The sequence below is a fragment of the Aristolochia californica genome, unplaced genomic scaffold (assembly GCF_029961685.1).
Source record: "Aristolochia californica isolate CCGP_79_NKW_82.1479 unplaced genomic scaffold, dmAriCali1.0.hap1 SCAF_7, whole genome shotgun sequence".
In the NCBI taxonomy this organism is placed as follows: Eukaryota; Viridiplantae; Streptophyta; class Magnoliopsida; order Piperales; family Aristolochiaceae; genus Aristolochia; species Aristolochia californica.
Window position 1 is genome coordinate 39,387,396 of NW_027182268.1, and position 22,169 is coordinate 39,409,564.

The 22,169-nt window shown below is 37.8% G+C and overlaps 2 protein-coding genes and 1 pseudogene across 7 annotated transcripts; 1 reads left to right on the forward strand and 2 right to left on the reverse strand.

The window, feature by feature from the left end:
- Positions 1–875: 875 nt before the first annotated feature.
- LOC137937452 (uncharacterized) lies at positions 876–2,174 on the reverse strand (the record flags this gene model as incomplete). The annotated part of the gene is made up of 1 exon (XM_068782512.1): positions 876–2,174. A coding segment is annotated over exon 1 (795 nt), but the record flags the coding sequence as incomplete, so codon positions are not given.
- On the reverse strand, positions 2,174–17,439 carry LOC137935956 (kinesin-like protein KIN-14F). Of its 6 annotated transcripts, none has more exons than XM_068780402.1 (19): positions 17,284–17,439; positions 15,917–16,067; positions 14,946–15,109; positions 14,635–14,778; positions 13,666–14,031; positions 12,089–12,157; positions 10,759–10,992; positions 10,581–10,662; positions 10,400–10,495; positions 10,142–10,321; positions 9,878–9,984; positions 8,145–8,323; positions 7,583–7,747; positions 7,056–7,309; positions 5,456–5,619; positions 5,153–5,338; positions 3,978–4,684; positions 2,638–2,694; positions 2,174–2,499 (listed from the first exon to the last, which is right to left on the reverse strand). In XM_068780402.1, the coding sequence occupies exons 2-18, from the start codon at positions 16,062–16,064 to the stop codon at positions 2,673–2,675; spliced, it is 3,267 nt and encodes a 1,088-aa protein (XP_068636503.1). In that variant the 5' UTR covers positions 16,065–16,067; positions 17,284–17,439; the 3' UTR covers positions 2,174–2,499; positions 2,638–2,672. The 6 variants fall into 6 exon arrangements, with proteins under 6 accessions (XP_068636503.1, XP_068636502.1, XP_068636501.1 ...); XM_068780401.1 differs by having other exon boundaries at positions 2,174–2,517; XM_068780400.1 differs by lacking the exons at positions 2,174–2,499; positions 2,638–2,694 and adding an exon at positions 2,727–2,789.
- LOC137937818 (histone H4-like) lies at positions 8,678–8,989 on the forward strand (annotated as a pseudogene).
- Positions 17,440–22,169: the final 4,730 nt, after the last annotated feature.

Consider the following 22,169-nt stretch of genomic DNA (forward strand, 5'->3'; position numbering starts at 1 on the left):
GTCAAACTATAATTTATCGTATTCAATTATAGAGGGGATGGTTGAGTTACATGAATAAAAGACAAACTAGAATAATATGTTGAACCAAAATCAAGGATATTTTTGTCGTAAAATTGGCATCTTTGATCTATGAATCATGAATTTGACATCAATTACTCTAGGATTGATTAATTTTTCCTCGATTATCTGTCTTTGCATTGTGGTTCCATTGCTTTAGGATGCTTCACTACTTGCTAATTTTTAATAAAAATTATTGATTATTTGATGAAATAATGATAAACTTACGATTCTTCGATCAAAGATGATGAAATGATAATATGTTGATTTTTAGAAAAAAGTGTCTTTGGATTCCAACCCAACCAAAGCCATGAATATCCATGCATTTCCTTCCATAACAACCCTCGAACCCTTTGTCTTCTTGCTTGAAATTGACCTTGTCTCTTGTTTCTTCCTCTTCCAAATCGTCCTTCTCATTTGAAATCAACAGAAGACCTGTGTCAATAATATTTTAATACTTCTAGATATTTTATTTCTTAGGCTAGCATACACATTTTAATCATTATTTTTTTCTTTTCTTTTTCATTTTCCATATGCATTCAAACAAGAGAATTTAATCTCACCATGCACGGCACGACTTCTCCTCTAATTAATCTTTATACTACTATTAGTTTTTTTTTTTTTTTTTTAAGTATGAAATTGGAAGATACAATATCGATTGTCATTCTGGCTAGATTATGTTAACAGCATTTAATTAGAGAAAAGAAAAAAGCTCATTCCACCTTCCAAGCATACAAAAACAAGCAAAATTGTGGTCCTTGTCCGCAGCTCTGTACAGAGAAATACCTGCTGTTTTCACTTTCTTCATCGTCTCCATCACCGGCCTCATCTGAACAGGAATCTGCTACTCCTGACTTGAATACGAATAAAGCGTGGCCGGTGCCGGGGCTGCAGAACAACCAGTCATGTACATCCCAGAAAACCTGCACTGGTAACTTGTTCACCATTACCGTCTCGTTCCCCCTAAATTTCCATTGTAAATTCGTTACATGGATTAAGAGTAGACCGTCTATGCTAATCCACATCTCCGGGTCCTTAGGCCCTGATATCGAGTTCACCACAACGATCTCATGTTCCCTCCGACTATCCTCAAACTTGGCTCTAGTAGAGAAGCATTTCTTGCCGGAGACATTCTCTCTTTTAGAGACCAATGTAGCATCAACCAGAGAAGGCCTTGCCTTCGTTCTCTTGTAAGCTTCCTTCTTGTAATCACCTAACAAGAGGGATACCTCGCCGTCACATACAAGTGCCACGTAGTAATCGCTCGTGGGTTCAGACCCGCCGGAGAATTTCGCCGATCGGAGGTCCCAGTAAATATCCACACGTCTCCCGTCAACTTCCAGGGACTTCAGCCCCTTCTTGCTCCAAAATGGCCACGGCTTTATGTCAATTTTGCAGGTGCACTGGTGCTCGCTACTGTGATTTTCTATCGTAATCGAGACAGAAAGGTGGATAAGTGTCTTAGACCAGATGACCGTCACATTGCGACAATATCCTGCGAGTTTGGCCTGGTATACGCAAGCTGCATTGCAATGACCGGCCTTGTTTACTGCAACATCTTCGGTTGATCTCTCGCCGGAGACACCGGACAAGCTCGCAAAAGCATCCTGCATTTGTGGAATCCGTGCAGAGGACACGATATTCAACAACGTCGTTTCTCTTGATTAAAAAAAATGGCCGGTATTTACAGTTGAATTAACCCCGAATTATCAATGTAGTAATCCTCCTCTTTTATCCTCACCTATCACCTCGACCCAAAACTGTCAATGGCGTCTATAAACGATCATTCTCATCCCTGACACTCGATATGCTTCCGTTTGGACGAGTAAAAATTTCTTATCAAAAAGATGTTTCCAGTTTCCACTCAAGTGGTGCCAAGATTTGATCCGATTTGAAAATGTTTAATCAGCCACGACGCGAGCATTCCCTCCACAATAAGGTCTTCGGCGAGAAACGCATTACTGGCTAAGAATTATACCTACCTGTTGCAACGGCGAAGAGGGAACAGATGGAAAGATCCGGCCGAGAAGCGTTAATAGACGACAGAAGATTCGCCGGAAAATTCAAATGACGGATGATTTCGTCTGAGTTACTCAATCACCCGTCAAAGATTTTTTTTTTTCCGGAAAATGGGCTGGATTCATGTAAAAGTCATTTATTGAGGACGAAGCGGAGGGTTGAACGCGAATTTCTCTATACAAGGAGAAAAGAGGAAACGTAAACGCTGTAGGGATTATCCGAAACGGAAGTGCTGATGCCCCTTCTCGTCCCTAGATTGAAAACAGCCAAACCAGTATGGTTCCTAAAGTACCCTCCAGAAGGTCTTTATTTACAGCCACTCTATGATATTCATGCTGCATAGCTTCTGTCTCTCGGATCTTTCTAAAAGGGCATCTCAGTCAAGTGATTGAGTCGAAGATAGAGCCGTTATTTTAAGTTTAACTGCGTCACCAAAGTAAACTGTGAAGACAAGGTTAAATGTTAAAAACGACATGGACAGAGCGGAGAGAGATTTTCAAGCAGAATTCAAGTAATAAAGTTGAAAGAGTCAAATGTAGAATTACTATGGAAAGAACGCACCTTTGTCAAAGCTGGACGGGACCAATGCCCTAACTTCAAAATCCCTTTGTGATGAAGCTGTGAACAAAAGCTATTAGAGTAGAAAATGCCCGGACTTCAAAATCCCTTTCCACTATTCCAGTTCTCACCAAATGTGTAAAAAATGCAACATGCTTGACAACAATAAATTTGAAAATTGTGTCATTGTAAGGACAGAAAGAGAGAATTTATAGACAGAATTAGAACTGACAAAATAATCAACAAAATTTGGCAAAAGAGGGGACTCGAAGGATCGCCGTGAATAAACTTGAGCTCCTCTCCCCACATTCACTGTACATTAAGCGAAAAATTTAAACACGAAAAAACTATGGTCATGAATCTCTCAAGTATCTCCATGGCTGATTTCTAAACTAAGCCATTGAATCTTCCATGAGGTGAAGATCTGCTTCGTCTGAATTCTGGAATTGAAGTATTACAATTGCCATCTTTTCCATGGCAAGCTACTACTCGATTCTCGGGCTTCCCTGAAGCTAATGGTTCCTCAATTGCTTGAGCAGCAGTTCTGCAACAAATATTTTTGTGTCTTGGAACAAGAGGAACCAGAATGCAAATGAATTAGGCCTAACTCCTAAAATGAGTTCCTAAAAGAAAGAGAATTTAGATGCTTTCAAGAGTTAAAAGAATACACAGCATGCTATTCCTGAACTGGAGTAGTGCACGCATGGGAGGGCACCCTCAGCAAAAAGCTCCTTAGTATAGTGGAATCCAGTTTATCACATCCATATCTTCGACTAAATAAAATTTCCAGTTTTCCTTTAAAATTTCTTGATGTAATAATTCACAACCCATCAGAAACCCTCACTCATCTGTATGGCAATGTCTTGAAGTAACAGCAACAAGCCAAACATTTAAATACAATTTCATTCACCTTCTCTGTACTGCTACCAAGAAGCCTGTTCTAAAGAATTCATAGCCCAGCGACTGGGCGGGATAGAATAGATGGCCACAAGGCACATGCCCAAAGTAGCAAAAAGGGCCCATGCCCTCTACCCAGGGATCGTGGGTGAACACTTAAAATCTCCCATCTGGATTTAAGCATTCATGCCAGTTAGGTAAGAGGGCAATCGAGTAATAGGTAGGAATAAGGGGCAAATGAAATTGATGGAAATGGTGATGAAAGAGTGGAATAAGGCGAATCTAATAAAGGAGCTCGCAATTGACAGCAGAATGGAGCAGGAGAACCATGTAACTGATTTAGCATAGTTGTGAAAAGACACTTAAGATAAATGCTAATGATTCTTTACATCTCAAACATAGATCAGCAGATTAAATAAATGTCAATTCAATACTATGTAGCATACCTTGGTTCAGTATTCTGGGAGTTCGTCCCATGATTCTGGGGGAGCGTCTTCAACCTTAAACTAGTCAGTATTGGGGATCCCATCTGTGCAGTTTCAGTTCCTATCTCTGACGAATTGCTCTTCTGGGCCTCATCCATCGTCCGTCCTGTGTCTACATCAGGAGGCCATGTCATTCCAGCATCAAATTTCTGGATCCTTGCTGGCAGTTGATACTTGATCTTTGGTTTAGCCTCAGTTTTATTTTTTCTGATGCCACCTTGCCTTACATTTAGTGCTATCTTAAATTGTTCTTCTTCCTGTTCTGGGTAGATCTTTCTTGAGTGGGCACGGTGGAGGCGGGACAGCACATCAGAGATGTTATCCTGCTTAGAAATCTCCTCTGGGCCTACTAGCCCCTTTGAATTCTCATTAGCTGACAACACAGGAATAGCCAAAACAGATTTAATTATCCCTACTTTGGGGAAAATGTTTAACTTTGTCGAAGGAAGTTGTTCCTCTTGCTTATCTAGCCTAAGCTTGCTGTTCCTTACGAGGGCCCCCCGGTCAGTGGATATTGACCTTCTCACTGGAGGGGAGGGTGATCTCGGCTTTCTGGAGTTCATGAATCTTTCATCAGCAACAAATGGAAATCTAGGGTTAATCTCTTTATCAGAAATTCCCAGGGGAAAACGTAATTTTCTCTGTTTCCCTGAACTGCAGCTTCTATCCTGAAACCCATACACAAACAGCAAACTATCATTATCAGAACTCCATTAATGTAAACTTAAAGGGGCTTACAAACTCAACGGAACTCTAGTATTGAACCCCACCACAAAAATAATAAATACGATCACATGGATCATGAGGAACTCCTAAAAATCAATGCATTTTCGAGATTCATATGTCACAAACAGCTGCCATAAGATTGAAGCCTCCATGTGGTATAATCTGAGTTCCTGGTTCTCAAGGGTATTTTAGTTACCAAAACACTAAAATCATATACAACCATTGTAATCTAGGTGTAGTATTGTACGAGTAAACCTTCAAATAACTCCATTTACTCTGTTCCCATCGGTCACAACAATAATAAAAAGGAAACTTTGCACACTCTCAAAACCATTCTCGTTAATGAATTGTGATAGTGATGTATGTGTTGGTTGTTCACACCTCATGTGATTCACAAGAAAATCACTGACCTCTGCTCTTTTAGGCTCATCAATTGGACGTGTTCTCAAGTTGTTAGCAAGGCCACATCTTTGTACAGGTAAAGGTGATATTGTTCTCGTCCTTTGTGTCTCCTGACCAATTCGAGAAAGGGGTCCACTTTTTAACTGTTCCAGTTCTGCTTCTTTCCTCTCGAGAGCTGCTTTCAGGCTTGAAACCTGGATCAGATGCAAAACCAAAATATTCTAATAACTAGCAAAAACAAATCCTTCATGAAACTAGACATTTCTTTTGTTTTTTGGTTGGATATAGACAAAAGTAAGAAAGAGACGAACCTCTTCCTTAAGTTCCCTCACTTCACCTGTCTCCTTATTAGCATGAGCTGCTCCTAGCTCAATTGAGGTTACTCGCTCAGCAAACTTCAGTGTGCTGATTGTCTCCCCAATTGCGTCCATTTCAGGGTTTATATGGACAAACATCAAGGTTTTAGCTTGCCCTCCTACAATTAGAAAGACAAAATGAGTAAACAGATGCAGTGTAGAAAACTAAGGCAACTTTCCATATACCATGACAAGATTTTCTATTGAAATTTGTCTAAAATTTTTCAAGTGATGGAGGATAATGGAAGTATAAATGCACAACAACGTGGGAGCTGTATGGAAATGAAATTTCAAAATGAAACTATTAAATTCATTTTTCTCTTAAGAGTTTTATGGCCTATTACTTCTTGATGCAACATCCCAAGGACCTCACTAACTTATGGCTTAAGAGTGTATCTAACACAAAATAACTATGCAAGTCATGGTAATTTTGTAGGAGCAAGCTTATCTCATCACAGAGTTAAGGATGCATAATATACAACAGACTACATATTCTAATATTATTACACAAATTTTTTTGTGAAACTTATTATAAATCAACTTTCTTTTTTTGAAATTGATTATCCCTCAATATTGGTGCTCTAAGATTGTTGATGGAACTTTTTGAAACTACTTAGGCAATGTATTCAGACACGTAAAGCCAAAATGATCGTATATCTACAAGAGTGAGCAGTTAAGCAGTTAAAATATACCTTTCCAGTTCCAAATCCATATAAAAGTGGGTAGTGCCATGTAAGCCTAACTCAGCATACTTGTGATATAGCATTTGCAAATTACCAATATAACAACCATATCTAGCTCAGACTAAACCATTGACACTGGAGGGATGACTTTTCTAAGACCAACAATATACTTTGCTAGCTGGAGGTCTAGAATTTCTGTGCAACCCACATCCTAGCATAAATAAGATGTATGCAACAAGTCATCAACGCCTTCATCTGAAGACCACCATTGACATGGACAATCTCTCTTAATCCCTTCACTGATCCTAATGCTCAAAGAACTCCTCCTTAATAACAATCTTTACATTTTCAACTCAATCTTTCAGTTCCAACAATGGCAGGCTGTTAGTTTTTTTTTTTTTTAAATAGAATAGCAGGCTATTAGTTGATAAGCCAAAATATTCACAATTTGGCAATTACAGCATGGAAAGAATCCAATCCTCACCACCACCACCACCATGGGCTGTTATCTCAAAGGAGACAAAAACCTCAGACTTGTCATATGTAGTAAATTGAATGGCTTATTGAAGCAGCTGTCGACTCCAAATATCAAGAGGTTTCAATAAATACTCTGAAGAGTTGTTAGTACCTGGACCATATTTCGGTGGGTGATCGGACAGGCCTTGTTCCAAAGTTGAAAACATGGCCAACCCACATGATGACCTCCATAATTGCACATCAATGAAGTGCATTTAATTTTTTAACAGATGATAAGCTGTTTGCAAGTCACATACTTGACAAGCTTTTCAGGAGTACACCAATTTAACTGGAAGTCAAGTAGATCCCAAAAAAACAAAAGGAAATCACTAATGAAAAGGCTCAATTTTTTTTACCTAAAGAGTCCTGTAATACTTGAGTTAGCTTGCTGTTCCGGTAAGGAATATGTGCACTCTTTTGGGCAAGAGCACCAATAACATCTCCTAGAGCTGAAAGTGATCTGTTTATGTGTTGAGCTTCCTTTAATCTATCTCCAACTGCTTCAGATTTATCCACCCTCTCACTTCCAGCTAAATCAACCAGATGAAGGCAACCACGAAGAATGGATCCCGAAACTAGCTCTTTTCCATAAACATGAACTGTTAAGACACTACAATTAAATAATAGAGAATGTCAATAGGCTTGCCTGTAACTAAAACTTATCTATTATGAAGGAAGTTACAGAAGTATCAAAAGCTGTAGCTGTTGACAGTAAGGTTTTTACGTTTATCTTGGTTTTGCTTACTTTGGTTGTTTCACATATTGGAGTATTTCTTTCCCAGATGCCATCTTCTATTCTCCTTGTTATATGAAATGTTTTAGCACCTATACTTATGTTTTAAAAAACAAAAAAAGATATAGAAGAACGACAGTAGAAGCTCACCTGTGAGAACGGCTGCTGCGTACATTCAGAGCTGTAGCTCCAACGGCACGATTCTTCTGACCAATTCTCATTAAATCCAAAACATCTTGAGTACATAGAACTGGAACCAGACTTGCATCAGGTACATTAAAGCCATTCAGCTGCGAGTTGTTCTTTATATCTAGCGTGCAAAAAGTTAAGGAGTCTACCAAAAGGAATTCAAGAATTGGTTTAATTTACCATAAAAAACTTCCACAGTACAAAAGATTTCAATGGTATCATAGAGGAAATGCCACAGTCAAACAACTGTAGATGAACTTGTTCACAAATCATCACTTGGCACCACTCAACCTTCTCTGTTACGCTGGTTTTAGCATCACAATTGAATGTTCGTCATCATACAGCCTTCATATACACCAGCAAGACTTTTTGTTCAACAAAGAACAAAAATAAGAAAATATCCTGAGATGATTCATTTTCAAGAGTAACCGAATGGAAAAATTGTAGTCATTCCTGTAGAATCAAATCTCAGACACTGAATGGTTCTCTTTGTTGTTCATTTCGTATTTCAGAGAAAGGATATCTTCTGTTAGACCCATCAGACACCAAGAGATCTCTCACTTGTTCATTATATATTTCAATCATCTGGACGGTGACTTCATAAGATATGGCATCCTTTCTTCCTTTGGATATTTCAAATAGGTCATTGAGAGCTCTGTAATTCACACCCCATGTTTCCTCTGTAGTCAGATCAGGTCCACTCTACAAGCAAAAGGAAACAAAGAAACAGCATATTAGAGAAAAATCTAGTATGAGATAAGACAAGAAGGATGAAGTAAAACAATAAACAACAAGCCAATTTTTTACAGACTTCTTTGAAGTCACTCACATAAGGAAAGCATAAGGCTCTAATAGAATAAGTTCTTAGGTGTTTCTGTTCATGCTCCTCTAAACCTAGGGTTGTGTCTTCAACTGCCTACTAGGTGTTCAATGCAATTTTTTTTTTTTTTATATGGACGATTGATCATAGAGTCGAATTTATCTATCCATCACATCTGTGTTCTCTATCCATGTCTTCCTTACTTGTACGAAAACTTCAGACAGTAGGTGACGAAGATGTCTGGCCATGGAAAGGGAGGCAAGGGTTTGGGAAAGGGAGGCGCCAAGCGTCACAGAAAGGTCCTCCGAGATAACATCCAGGGCATCACCAAGCCGGCTATTCGCCGCCTCTCTCGTCATAGTGGCGTCAAATGAATCAGCAGTCCCATCTATGAGGAGACGAGGGTTGTCCTCAAGATCTTCCTCGAAAATGTTATCTGTGATGCTGTAACATACACGGAGCACGCCCGGAGGAAGACTGTCATGGCGATGGATGTCATCCATGCTCTGAAGCGCCAGGGCAGGACCTTGTACGGTTTCGGTGGTTGATGTGATGGATCTAGGGTTTTTGTGGCTCTGTTGGTCTTGTAAAGAAAGAAGAATTAACCAGACGAATTGCAGTTAGTCTCGTGAGAATTTTAGGATTTAGCATTTTGTTGTTTCTTGCTTCTTTATTTTTCTTCAACCATGGTTACGAATGGCAATTCACGGTATGTAGGGGTAGGCAGATTGTTAATGAATAGAATTGAATGAAAATTGTCACTCCTTGTTTAAAAAAAAAAAAAAAATGGACGATTCTAAGCACACAGGATGACTTCTAGCAACCACTAGCTTTTCCATTTCATGTTTTCTGTGCTGTAGAAATTCAAGAATGAAATGCTAAATATCATTCTTTTAAGAGGTAACAAGGTTTTAACTTAAAGTTCATGGCACTTTCTCATCAACTGGATGTCCAGGAAGTTATCTCCTAATGGCATTTACTTCTGAAAAATGAAAAAAAGGACTTAAGCAGACCATTGATCATCACTTGGGCTCACACTTCTAGAAGTGACAGCCACCTTTCTGACGCCTTTGCAGGTAGTGGAGTCTCCTACCAATACCTTGTTGTGGGACACTCATTCTGCTTAAAACAATTATCTTTTTATTTCTCAGTTCTGATTTGTCATATTTCCCATTATGATCTTCTTTAGGAGTTTCTTTTAATTTTCTCTCTTAATCAATTCTCAATACATCAAGACAAAAGAATTAAAAAAAAAGGATTCTTCAAGATTAGAAAAGCATAGCATTGTATAGTTTCACTTTCACTAACACCAAAACAATCAGATGAACAAAAGGAATGTCCACAGAAGAAGAGAAAATCAAGACTTGATACCAAAATAACAGAGCAAACAAGTGACAGGCTAATGCATTTAAAAACAAGTTATCAAACTGGCCTACCATTGTATATGTCTTCCCAGAGCCTGTTTGTCCGTATGCAAATATGCAGACATTGTACCCATCTAACGCAGATCTAATCAATGGCTGTGTGTCAGCAAAAATTTGCTCTGCAGCGAGACAGTTCAAAATGAATTATACAAATAATCTTTGTCCAATTCAAACTTAAGAGTCTTATTACTCCATCCTGACTGTTAGAAGTCTTACTCTGCAAATTAAGAAGTATTTATCATAATAATAGAAGCTAATTCAGCAAATGAAATGTACCTTGTGTCACATTTGTTCCAAACACTTTGTTAAACCGAAATATTTTCCTTGCATCTTTGCCCTGCTTATGAGGATTAACAATCATGATGCTCCCATTTTCTCCTATGTAGTCCACAGTCGATTGACCATTAGGTTGACCAGGCAAGAAAGGTCTCACCCTACAGTACACCCTAATGCTCCCTGAAAATAACCAGTTTCGAATTCAGAATTCATTTATAGCAGTAGATGGAACCTTCAATAATAAAACAGCTTGGCAACCTTTAAGATCTTGCACTTGATTATAGAGCAGGCGGTTTTCCACTAGAACTTTATGATAAGAACATGCAGCCATTTCAAGACCTTCAATGTAATGCCCTGCACAATGAATTTCAATAACAATAAGTACATATTGTTTCATAACATTCTGCTGATGACCTAACATTTATGTCATTGTTCTCACCAAGCTTTCTAAGTTCTGCTTCCCATTTTGACTGGTTAAACTGGACTTGGACCTTTGTCTTGTGAAGAGCCGATTTTAGCTCCTGAATACATACCATCAGTAAAAGAAGTTTAATAATCTAAGAGACTAGTTTTTTTTTTTCAATCTTAATATATTTCCTTTGGAAAGATATTCAAACCTCAAGTTGTTCCTGTTGTGAATCAAGTATCTCCAGGCTGCCTATGTTCTGATAATTATGAAGCCTGTTCTCCCCAAGTGTTGCACCACAGATGCAAACTTTTGAGCTTGTTGGACAACCAAACGAAACTTCTGAAGATCTTTGGCCAAGATACCTTGAAATAGCTTCAATAAACTCTTCCTTGGATATGGAGCCACTCTCAACCTTCAACATATCCTTCAAGAGCAATCGAAGCTGTTGCAGTAGATTCACACAAACATTAGAACTGTTCAGTCTACATCCAGTATATCATGCCGAAGGATAAGTTTTTTTGGGTTTTTCATTGAACATAGGACTTCAATTCTTCTTCTTACTGTCGTTCAAAGCTTTTCCAAGCTATGTCGGAGAACCACATGCTAGAATCTAATCTGAGGGGTTATCTGATACTCTCTTATTTTTAGAGCAAGATTATCTTATACTTGAATGTTCAATGGTGTCAACGAGGAACTTCATTAAGAACTCTCCAAAAAAGACATTTTAAAAATGTTTTCCACAGTTAAAAACTGAAATTATTGTTGAGAGGCATTTAGTTTGGAGGTAAAGTTGCAATTTATTCTAATTCTGGGATCGCTTTAATTAAGAGTATTTCTATCACTTAAGTGACAAGTTTGGGAAAGTATTAGTACAGGCATTTTAGTCAGTATATTGTATATTCTGTATTTAATGGAGAGAAGGGTCAATTTCTGACCTAATCTCTAATTCTACATTAATCAATTTTTTTGCTTTTGGCACTCTCATATTTGATGACAACTCAAGTTCTAGATTTTTCTGATTTCACAATTATAAAAGCACAACAACCAATTTAGGAAGCAAATTAAGATCATTTTTTTTCAAAAACAACGTGAGGTGCTTTTATTGAAAGAGAAGAAGAGTACAAAGCTAGAGATCATTATTTGAATAAGCTCCATTTGTTCCAAGAAAAATAGCATTGAACCTGAAATAATACTACACCAGAGCCACAAATGTAAATGTTTCTCAAGTACAAAGCAAACTAAAAAGTCCTTTTCATTTCAGGGGCGGATGTCAATTAACTAATAAAAATTGAAATTTAAGAAGATATTTCTGTCTCTTGGACAAATGATGAGAAGATCAAACTTTTGTTTTGGAGAGGGAAAAGAAGAGCTAAGCAGGAAGGGAAGAAGAGAAAGAAAATCTCATAGACGCTTCCAAATTAAATGCAACTATCAATTGAAAACTCTACTAATGGCTCAGAAGTTTCAACAGTTATCTCTTGAATATCACAGACAATTTGTAATCAAATCTCATTGATGGCAATTGTCCATGTGCATACCTGTTTACTTCGGGAAACAAGCATGTCATTGAACTCTTTAATGACCTTCTGAAAAACAATGTCAACAAGCTGTAATGTTCCAAAAAGGGCAAGGATCAGAATGCTAATATCACTTGATGGATCAAACAATTTCATGTTTATGGATGCTCAAACTATCAAAATAATTTCCAAACACATTAAAATTGATGTTCTTTCACTGCTCTAGAAAAAGCCACAAATTCAGTTTGGTGTACAATATTGGAAACCAAAAGTTAAAGCAAACTTATGGAATTGTGACTTGCAAGTTCAGAGAAGGCACATGAACGGTATGCAGAACAAGTTTCAAAAGATACTTGTGATACATCTTTCAGGACTGCAAACAACCAAATTAAAAGCAGCATCAATATTACAGAAAACACCCCGGAGAGATGACTGTGTCTGGTAGAATGCAGGTCAACCATGTTTGACCGCCAGTTAACTTGGGATGACATCAATATGATATAATTTTTAATAAAAAAATTTATAAATAAAAGTGATTGAGGGAAAGTTCTCCCTGATCTCCAGCAAGGACGAAGGAGGGGGAGCCTCCCCCTTTATGTGCCTACAATAGGGAAGGAATCCTCTGCCTTCCTCACCATTGCACAGCAGCAGGGCAGGAGATCCCTCCCCCATTGTTCCACTCTTCTATGCAAATTCTGATTTACAGTTCACTGGTCGAACCACAAAAATCGACAAGGTCAACTGATCTTTCCCCTCCCCCGGTTTTATGTCTATCATAACTAGGGGACTGGATCTGGTTGAACCTAGTTCAACTAGCCAATCTGGTTGAACTCCCCGGGTCTGGTTTTACCCAGTTCAACCAGGCAGTCTGGTTGAACCTGGTTCAACCAGCCAGTCTGGTCCAGGTTTGATAACATTGATCAACATAATCCACCAAACAATAGCCACTTGACAATACCGAAACTATCCCCACATGTAAACTGAGGCATTCAGGAAGTCTCATTCTTTTCACGTCATTGCTCCACACATGCAAATGACAAATACCAAAAGTTAAAGCAAACTTGACCACTGTAAGAGTGGATTGCATGACCACAGAAGCCATAACAACAGTATGTACAACACGTTCTAAAAGACTATTTGTGATTCATTACTTGCAACTAAAAAGGAACCAAATCAAAAGCAGCATAAACCACCAAACATGAGTAAGCTAATTATAACACAACTATTCACACACGTGAACAGAAGGAAGCCTCATTGTCTGCACTTCTTTCATCCAAAAAAGTACATGTAAACCATAAATATCCATTTTTTGCTTAAGCAGCACAAAAATACCATCTAAATCTCCACAACCAGCTTCCAAAAAGCAATTATTGCACCAAAAAAGTATAACTAACAGTACACAACTATAGAAGAAAAAAAAAAGATTTAGAAAGCATGATAGTCAAAGAAAACTTTTTCCATCCATCTTGAGGATACATCATTCTCAACTCAAAATCAAGATAAATGGGTTATAGATCAGGAAGGAAATGGCAAAAGAGTTGGTGCTACATGCTATAAATAATAGCACTATACAACAGGAGGGAATGGATCTTACCTACCATCATATTCAAAGGCAAGTCATCAACCTCTTTCAACTCTGAGAGGTAGGTCAGCAGAAGCCTAAGTCCAAATTGATCAAAAGTCAAGTTCAAGGCACTAGAAGCTTTAGATTCTTCTTGAGAGACCTCACTAGAGTATCGGACCATCTCTAATAGCCTTTGTTCATATATCAAGGAAGAGGTATCCACAGAGTCATCTGAACTTTCACAGGAATCTCCTCCAAGAAAGGACGTAGGCCCCTTGTCAGAAGATGTAATCCTCACAATCCCACCATACTTCCAAACTCCAATACCTCCATCTTGTTTCCATTCATAGTATCCTTTTAGACAAAGAATGCAATCAACAACCTTATTGGATGAACCTCCCTGTAGATAAGGATCCAGTCAACCACAATGAAATTGATATCTACAGAAAAAAAATGCGGAAGCCTAGTTAAAGTCTCTATGAAAAGGGATCACGCTAATTGATTCTAGGTTCACCCAATGAGAAGTGTTAACCACCAGTTTAGTTCCTGGGTCTACAATGCCCATGTGGTGATCCAACTTCCCTGTTGTCTACAGTTCAACTATTTACTGCTGGGGCTACCCATAAGCATAAAACTCAACTGAACAGAAATTATAAGACAGTTTTCTGTAGGTATCATAGAAATATATTTAGTCCTACATCAGATATCTGCTCTCCAAACTTAGTAGCTTGATACAAAATATTTCATCAACTAGTTCTATATGACACAGAGCAGGAATTCAGCGCCTAGGTACCAGAAGAGGTAAGTGATATAAACTTGCCAAGCTGTTGAAATTTGATTTTCCCAAAACAGGGCGTTCTTTTGCTCATGTTGGTGTAATTGTAAAATGAACCAACGATGCAGAATTACTTGCACCAAACATACTACACCTAACCAAGGAGAGAAAGTTTTTGTGTAGTTTCATCCACAAAGACAAGAGAATTGAAACAAAGGAAATAGATACCTTTTCCAAATCAGATGCTTCAAAAGTCAAGAGCTTCATGTCTCCCACAGCCACAAGGAAATTCCTCATGTTCTCGAAGTACTGAATTGCAGACTGGGCCGCACCATCTGTTACTTGAACATCGATAACAGGGTTTTCCACAACCTGTTCAATACAAAATGCATGAATAAGAAAGTAAGCTTTCTTAGAATTCACTAAATAAATGACAACTTGAGCTGGTAAAAAACAGACTCATAAAACAAGTCGTAATAAGGAAGGACTCCAAAGCATATAAGAACTTAATGAATTTTGTCCATTTCTTTCCGCCCTACCTTCGAAACAGACCCAGGATTAACTTTATTGAGGATATTGCATAGAATTAGCCCATTGCGGAGTGCACGACAGAATTCCTCTTCGGAGGGCTCCTTTGAGAGAATCTCAGAAGCACCCTGATCCATTTGCCTCAACCATTCTACGGCTTGAAACCTTCTGGAAGCTGCAAAATGGATTTCGCGTTCATCAATTAGAAAGGCAAACTCACTTCTTTACTGTTTGGTTTCATTTTTCTTTTCATTAGGAAGAGATGAAGCGGGCCTATCCGGTGCTCCATGCTCCGAGAGTTCCTTTGCAGGAAAGCTGGAACGCAGGATATGACCACCAAAAAATAGGAGAAGTGTGGTTTGATGACAGAAAACCGTAGCTCAAATTGACTATGGACAGATTTTAGACGTTTGTATTCCTTAAAATTTTGAGTTATTTGAATCATTTCCGACGCAGACAGCAGGTGCAAAACAGAGTAAAGAACGGATGGAGCTCTGCCAGGAACCCGACAGATAAATGAGAACTTTGCCGCCACAAAAGCCACCAAAACTCGGTGCATTTGAAACTAAGTTACCCAGTAAAAATGAAAGTGAAATTGCTTTTTTTGTTAAATGTACACAATGCAAAGAAGGCGAAGCGGAGAAGAGAAGCAAGGAGACAAGCAGAGAGAGACGAGCTATTGCAAGGAGAGGAGAAGGGAGAGTAAGGAGAAGAGAAGAGAGCACAGGAGCGCAGAGTGAGGGAGTGACAGTAAATTCAGTCGCCAGTGGGGAGGAATTTCATTTTCACTCGTTAGAATAAATTCGTCCAGTAATTCACTTTCACCACACTAATGGGTCTTAGTCATCGGCCCTCTGATGTGGGAGGCCAGTTAGGTTTTAGCGTTGCTTGTTAACATTCCGATCTTAAACTGGTGAAGATGTATATTCTGAAGTTTCAACTTTCAACAGGATTGGCGGGGAGGCCAAATGTGCATTCATACCTGCTTCTTCGGCCTTACGTAGGGCCAATTCATCGTTTATGTCCAATTCCCCGTGGACACCATCCGCAAGATGCAATGCCTTTAGACCCCCTCTCAAGCTCTTACAAGGAGACAGGAAGATTGAACCGCTGAACTCATCTTGCGGCATTTTCTGGAAAAGAGAAAACAAAAATCCTCAGCAGAACTTAATTTAAGTAAAAAAAATGTATTATATTGTCGTCAACAAATCTTATCGGTTCAACAGAGGAATCTATCAGATCGGATAGTTAAGACTGTCCTTCCATCTAGATTTTCCGGTTTACGTGTAAACAAGTGAATCTATTTTGCCTTCTTGGATCCTATTATCTGAACAGTAGAAGATTGAAGAAAGGAGAGAATAAAATAAATAACACAAAATCCCTGTACCAAAAATAAAAGAATAAAAAACACCTGATCCGTACAAGAAAAAGGATTAGATCAATTAACTTAATAAACCTACTAATTACTTCGAGACTGCTCTCCAGAAAAGGACAAGAAGAAACGAAATTGACAATAAATCCAAATTTATCGGAAGAGATTGGGAGTTCAGAAGCATATGAAAGGCTACGGAGAGGACAAGAAGATCAGCAACTCCGAAATATTCTACAAATTTAAGACTGGTTTCACATGATCACGGCTGTTAAAAAACAGAGGCGAATTCTAACTTTCCCTTCACAAAGATCTATTACAGAGGAAATAACGCCTTAAACAGTACAACGAAAGGACACACCAACTCTTGAGGTAGAAGCGTTACAATGAATTTTATTCAGCAAAATCTCCAAAGTCAATACAAATTTGAGCAAGTTTGATAATGACATTCTCACGAAGAACTCAGAAGTTGATCAGAGAATGACTTGATGGACTCTTGTATACTTTTACAGTTTAAAGTCCCTCTGTGATAGAACACAAAAAGAAAGACAAAGAAAAAACACGCAAAAAATGTCTCATGCAAGGGAAGGAAGCCACACTTTCTATCAAGCATTGCTCAATAACCATAGAAAGAAATGCAATACAAAACAGATACGGATAGGCATTTAGAGTTTGCAAAGATGACAAAATCCGATGAAATCGATTCAAAGCACACATATCAGGAACCAGAACACAAGAAACTGAACTTACTACAGAGATTTTCGCGACAAAAATTTGAAAAATGAAATCCAAACCTCCTCTTGATTCGGTTATTAAATTAATTCTCCAAAATCAGAGCATCAATGGACAGTTATTCAACTTTCAAAAGATAAATGATATATAACCAAAGATAACTCAATGTGGCTTTCTATTTTGACTTGCTCTCGCATGAGAATGAATAACAGGCTCGTTCAACACAGCGTAGTAGAAGAGTACAATGCCTCTGAACTTCGTTTCTGTACCGTCGCCGAAAGACACTACTTCAAAGACGAAACTTTTCCAGAATCAGACCACTGATCTGCCGGTAGCGACGACAATGAAGATAACTCAGGCTGCAAACGAGCTTTGACGCGATCGCGTTTCCTCCCTGAGAGCATTCGAAAGCTACTAAGTTATTAAATGCCAGACCGCAGAGCCTCCGGACTCGGGAGAAAGATGTTTTAAGTAACGGCCAGATAGCGGTGTTACCCGTCGTTCCAACTTCCAAGTCTCGTCCATTGAGATCGAAAGAAACGACGTTAGGAGTGATAGGGTTAAATCGTCGGCTTCCGATCCGAGTCAGGCTGTTGACTCGGTTTGACTTTGCGGTGTGCAGTTTGTGGGCCCTACGTGTTCATTTTGAAGAGAAAGTGGGCGGCAACGAGAAAAGGAATCCCAAAGACATCAAACACATGGCAATCTGGTCGAGATTCCGGGCCGGTATTTCTGCTTGCTGGACCCACTAATAATTATCGTCCTATAGGAAAGGACCCCAGAAACACAAATGCGACATTCTAGTTAACAGGTAGTGTCACCAAAAAAGCAGTCGTGGTACAAACTTTGGTCACATAATGCCAATGTCCGGTGGTCGGTAATAAGTAATAACTAATAAGAGGTACCGCCGGCGACCGGCGAGCCATACAACTCAGCGCTTACATCATAGCGTAAGCAATCATTAAGGTGGGCCCAACTCCATGGCGTGGTTGTTTAGTCTTAAATTGGAAAAGCTACCTGCTGGTCGGAATAGCGATTTTAAGATAATTACGGTTAGTGGCGGGCCCGCAGTGGATGGAGAGTTTGATGGGCATTCGATGGAAGTGAACGGAAAAGAAGAAGAAACGACAAAGGGGGGAAGGTAGAGAAGGAAATTGCGTGGCAAAGACTAGTCGAACGTTGGAGAATCTACAAATGATTGCTGATACAAGCTTTTTGTGCTTCTTTACTTTCTTTTTTGTTCACGAAGCTTCTCTTTAGAAGAAGAATACGGTCCTCCACCACCCCCTGAAGTAGGGAGGGGTGGTCCTTTGAGCTTAGTTAAGTTCGAGTTTTACTTGAGTTTGGTTTGAGTTCAAATTTGAAATAAGATTCGTTAAGTATAACAAGTCAAACTCGACTTGTTAGTATAAATTTTTTACAAAAATACCCTTTATTCTAATTGTTCTTGTCAATTTCATCTTTAGTTTGTTAATAGTTCTCTTATTTACCTCAAACCTCAAAGATGATCGATCATTTAACCCTTTTGGGTACCTCAATATCTATTGATGGAGGTGTTTATTTCTGTTTTTTTAAGTTTATTAAACTGGTTATTATATATTAGTATGCTCTATTGTAAAGTCGTGGACTCCTATGTGATGATACCTTGTAGGTCAATACTACAAAGTTGTCATAATATTTTCTTTATTTATTTTTGTAATTTTTTTAGAGTTTTAATATAAGTTGGAGTTTGAACCTAGCTCGAGCTTAGGGTTAAATTAGTTTAAAAAAATTGGACTCAAACTCGATTCCAATTTTAAGCTCGAATTCAAGTTCAAAATATTAAGATCAAGTCAAGTTCGAACATATGTAGGTTCGAGCTTGGTTCAACTCGATGTCACCCCTACTTTAAGTCCTAAAACCCCAAGTTATAGCGAACTAGATAAAGGATAGAATTATTAGCAACCGAGATGATCTCAAGGGTTGAATCCTTACCAAACCAAAGTAACGAGTGTGGGTATCTTCCCTTTTGTTAAAGATAAAGCCGCGAGACAAGGCTTTGGTTAGAATCATTTAATACAAAGAAGACTGAAGAAGGATGGAGTGAAGATTAGAGCAAATATCTCCTTTCTTAGTGATGAAGGGAGAGAAGGCCTTTGACTTTATCTGGAAAAACGGTGGATTTATTTTATTTCTTTTTTCATCGGGGCCATGAGTATAATTGCACGAAATCCGTGAGCTATGCTGCTCTGTTGGAGCAAGGGACCAGCATCATGAAGATGTCCCCACCAGCAGGCACGGCCCACGGGGTTAAGCTGAAATATTGAAGAGAGGATTGTGGCAGCGCGTGCGTCTCACTGTAAGAGATTACATGCATTTTATTCCTCGGATATAAAAATGCGGGCTGGGCTGTTCCGCTTTTAAAAATTAATTAATTTTACTTTGAAATTAATTGTAAGCAATGTTAGTATATTTTAATGGAAAAGAAAAATATTAATATGAGATGGGAGAGAAAGGGAGGGAAAGATATGGGAGAGTTATATCTTATATATCTTATTTAGTAGCATAATACAGAGTTTTTGGCTCATACAGTTAGTCAACTTCTATGGATCAAATTTTTCCTTACTGAATTAGGGTTTTACAAAAAAATATCTATGGAATTACATCCACGTTGCTTCAAATTCAGTCTTCTACGAGAGAACAAAACATATTGAGGTATACTATCATTTCATACGAGAAAAATTACAACCTGACATTATATGTCTCAGACATGTGGTAGATATCCTTACAAAGCCGATCACATCCACGATTTAGACCATTATATGCGCTAAGCAGGGTATCTAAGATGTTTTCTTTCCCCTGGTTTGAGGGGGAGTGTTTAAAGATGTAACTCGAGTATAGTGGTAATGATGTAAAATGTATTCATTTTTTGTCCATTTCCTCCCTTCTTATGGTAAAGGGTATCAATGTAAATATATAATTTATTATTATTATAAATAGATGATGAGGGGAGGAATAGGAACGTCACTCAATCCGTAATCCTCCTTCCATCTTTCTCAAACTCTCTTAAGTCGTCCCTCTCTCTTCTCTCTAGTTCTTTCTCTTCTTCCTACTCTTTGGTTCATTCTCTCTTTTGATTGATTACTTCCCATTATTTATCATGGGATCCTAAATCCAACATGATGCAAATGGGTTTTCAAAAGGAAACTTAATCCTGATGGGTCTATAGAAAAATATAAAGTTAGATTAGTTGCAAAAGGTTTTAATCAAAGAGAATGGATCAAGTTTTTCAACACTTGTTCACCAATCACTAGGATAATTACAATTCAAGTGTTTATTATAATGGTTGCATCATATAACTTTGAAATACATCAGATTAATGTTAAAACAATCTTTCTCAGTGGCGAATTAGAAGAAAAAATTTATATGGAACAACAAGAGGTTTTCTAGTTCCTAGACAAGAGAAGAAGGTGTGTAAGCTAGTCAAATCCTTATATGGTCTAAAACAAACTCCCATGCAGTGGCATGAAAATTTTGATAGGGTAATCCTATCATATGGTTTCAAAATATGTGATTTTGATAAATATTTACATTTGAAAATATATAATACATCTGTCATTATTTTATATATTTATGTTGATGACATCTTGATATTTCGAAATAAAAATATCAAAATATTAGGGGTAAAGAAATATCTTAATGATAAACTTTGATATGAAAGACCTATGGCTAGCGAATGTAATATTAGGAATTAGAATAATTAAAAATAAAAGTTAGATTACTTTGAGTCAATCTCAATATGCGGAAAAAGTTCTAAAACGATTCGAATATGAAAACTGCAAACCAGTTAGCACACCATATGATTCTAGCATTAAATTAAAGAAGAATGATGGGGATAATGTTTCATAATTAAACGTACTCTCAAATTATTGGAAGTCTAATATATTTATCAAACTATACCAAACTAGAGATTTCCTATGCAATAGGAAGACTGAGTTGGTATACAAGTAACCCAATAAAACCCATTGGGATGATATTGGAAGACTTCTTAAATATTTGAAAGGTACTATTAATTACCTAATACATTATTTTGGATTTCCTATTGTACTAGAAGGGTACAATGATGTTAACTAATTTTTTTATTCTGAAAGCACTAAAACCACTAGTGGTTCTGTATGTACAATGTGATGGGGCAGTCACTTAGAAATATTCCAAGCAAACCTTGATTACGAGATCTACCATGGAAGCTGAAACGGAAGCCTTCGAGTTGGCTAGTGGAGAAGCTGAATAGCTTAGGGGTCTATTATCAAACATTCTAATGATGGATAATCTAATTATAATTATCTTAATTAATTGTGATAATCAGACACTATTATGATAATTAAAAGTAAAAATCATAATTCAGAGTCGTCAACATATATTGAGTTTCATTATAAAATTTTGAGTAAGCTCATATCCATTGAAGTTATAACTTTGAGTTATATTAAATCAGTAGAAACTTGGCAAATTATTTAACAAAGGGCTATTTGAGAGGATAAATATAGTATGCTTCAAGGGGGGTGAGATTAAATCCAATTACTTGAGTCACTATTAGTGGCAACCCAACCTATTTGATGTAAATCCTATGACAAAGGTTCAATGGGAAAAACAAGTTGAAACCAAATGAAAGTGAATTTTATTCGCATCCCATCTATATGAGTAGGTGCTCAATTGTACTAGATATGAAGTTGGTTTATTACCTTACTAATATCGAGGTTATTATAGCATGGTATAGAGATGTAGTATACCCTCGAAGATATCACCGATGTGAGTGTGACCACGGGACCACAATTTAACTGAGAACTAAGGTTTGTTCTCTAAAAAGCATTCACAATACAAGATACTTGTGCATAGTTGTAACCCGACGATGAAACTCACATCCAGGATTAACACTTAGTTGTTCATTATTCTCAAAACCTATACATAAAGTCAAAATTCTAGGTTCGTTCACTTAGGATTTATGTGGGTGACAAAATACCTAGATGAGAGTTCTAGTCTGAAAGACACCTGTCATTAAAAACTATAATGTACTGGTTGCTCCTACCTTATCTAATCTAACCATGTGTTAGTTTTCAATGTTTTTTTAATATGGTGGGGAGTGTTATAATTTTAGAAA

What these genes read in the sequence shown, in the direction of transcription:
- LOC137935956 (XM_068780398.1), bottom strand. Translation starts at nt 16,064, where the DNA reads ATGCCGCAAGATGAGTTCAGCGGTTCAATCTTCCTGTCTCCTTGTAAG. An exon ending in AAGCATCTGATTTGGAAAAG is followed by an intron (nt 14,032 to 14,634) that starts GTATCTATTTCC and finishes CCTTATCTACAG; the next exon opens with GGAGGTTCATCCAATAAGGT. An exon ending in TCCCAGAATACTGAACCAAG is followed by an intron (nt 3,200 to 3,977) that starts GTATGCTACATA and finishes TCTTGTTCCAAG; the next exon opens with ACACAAAAATATTTGTTGCA.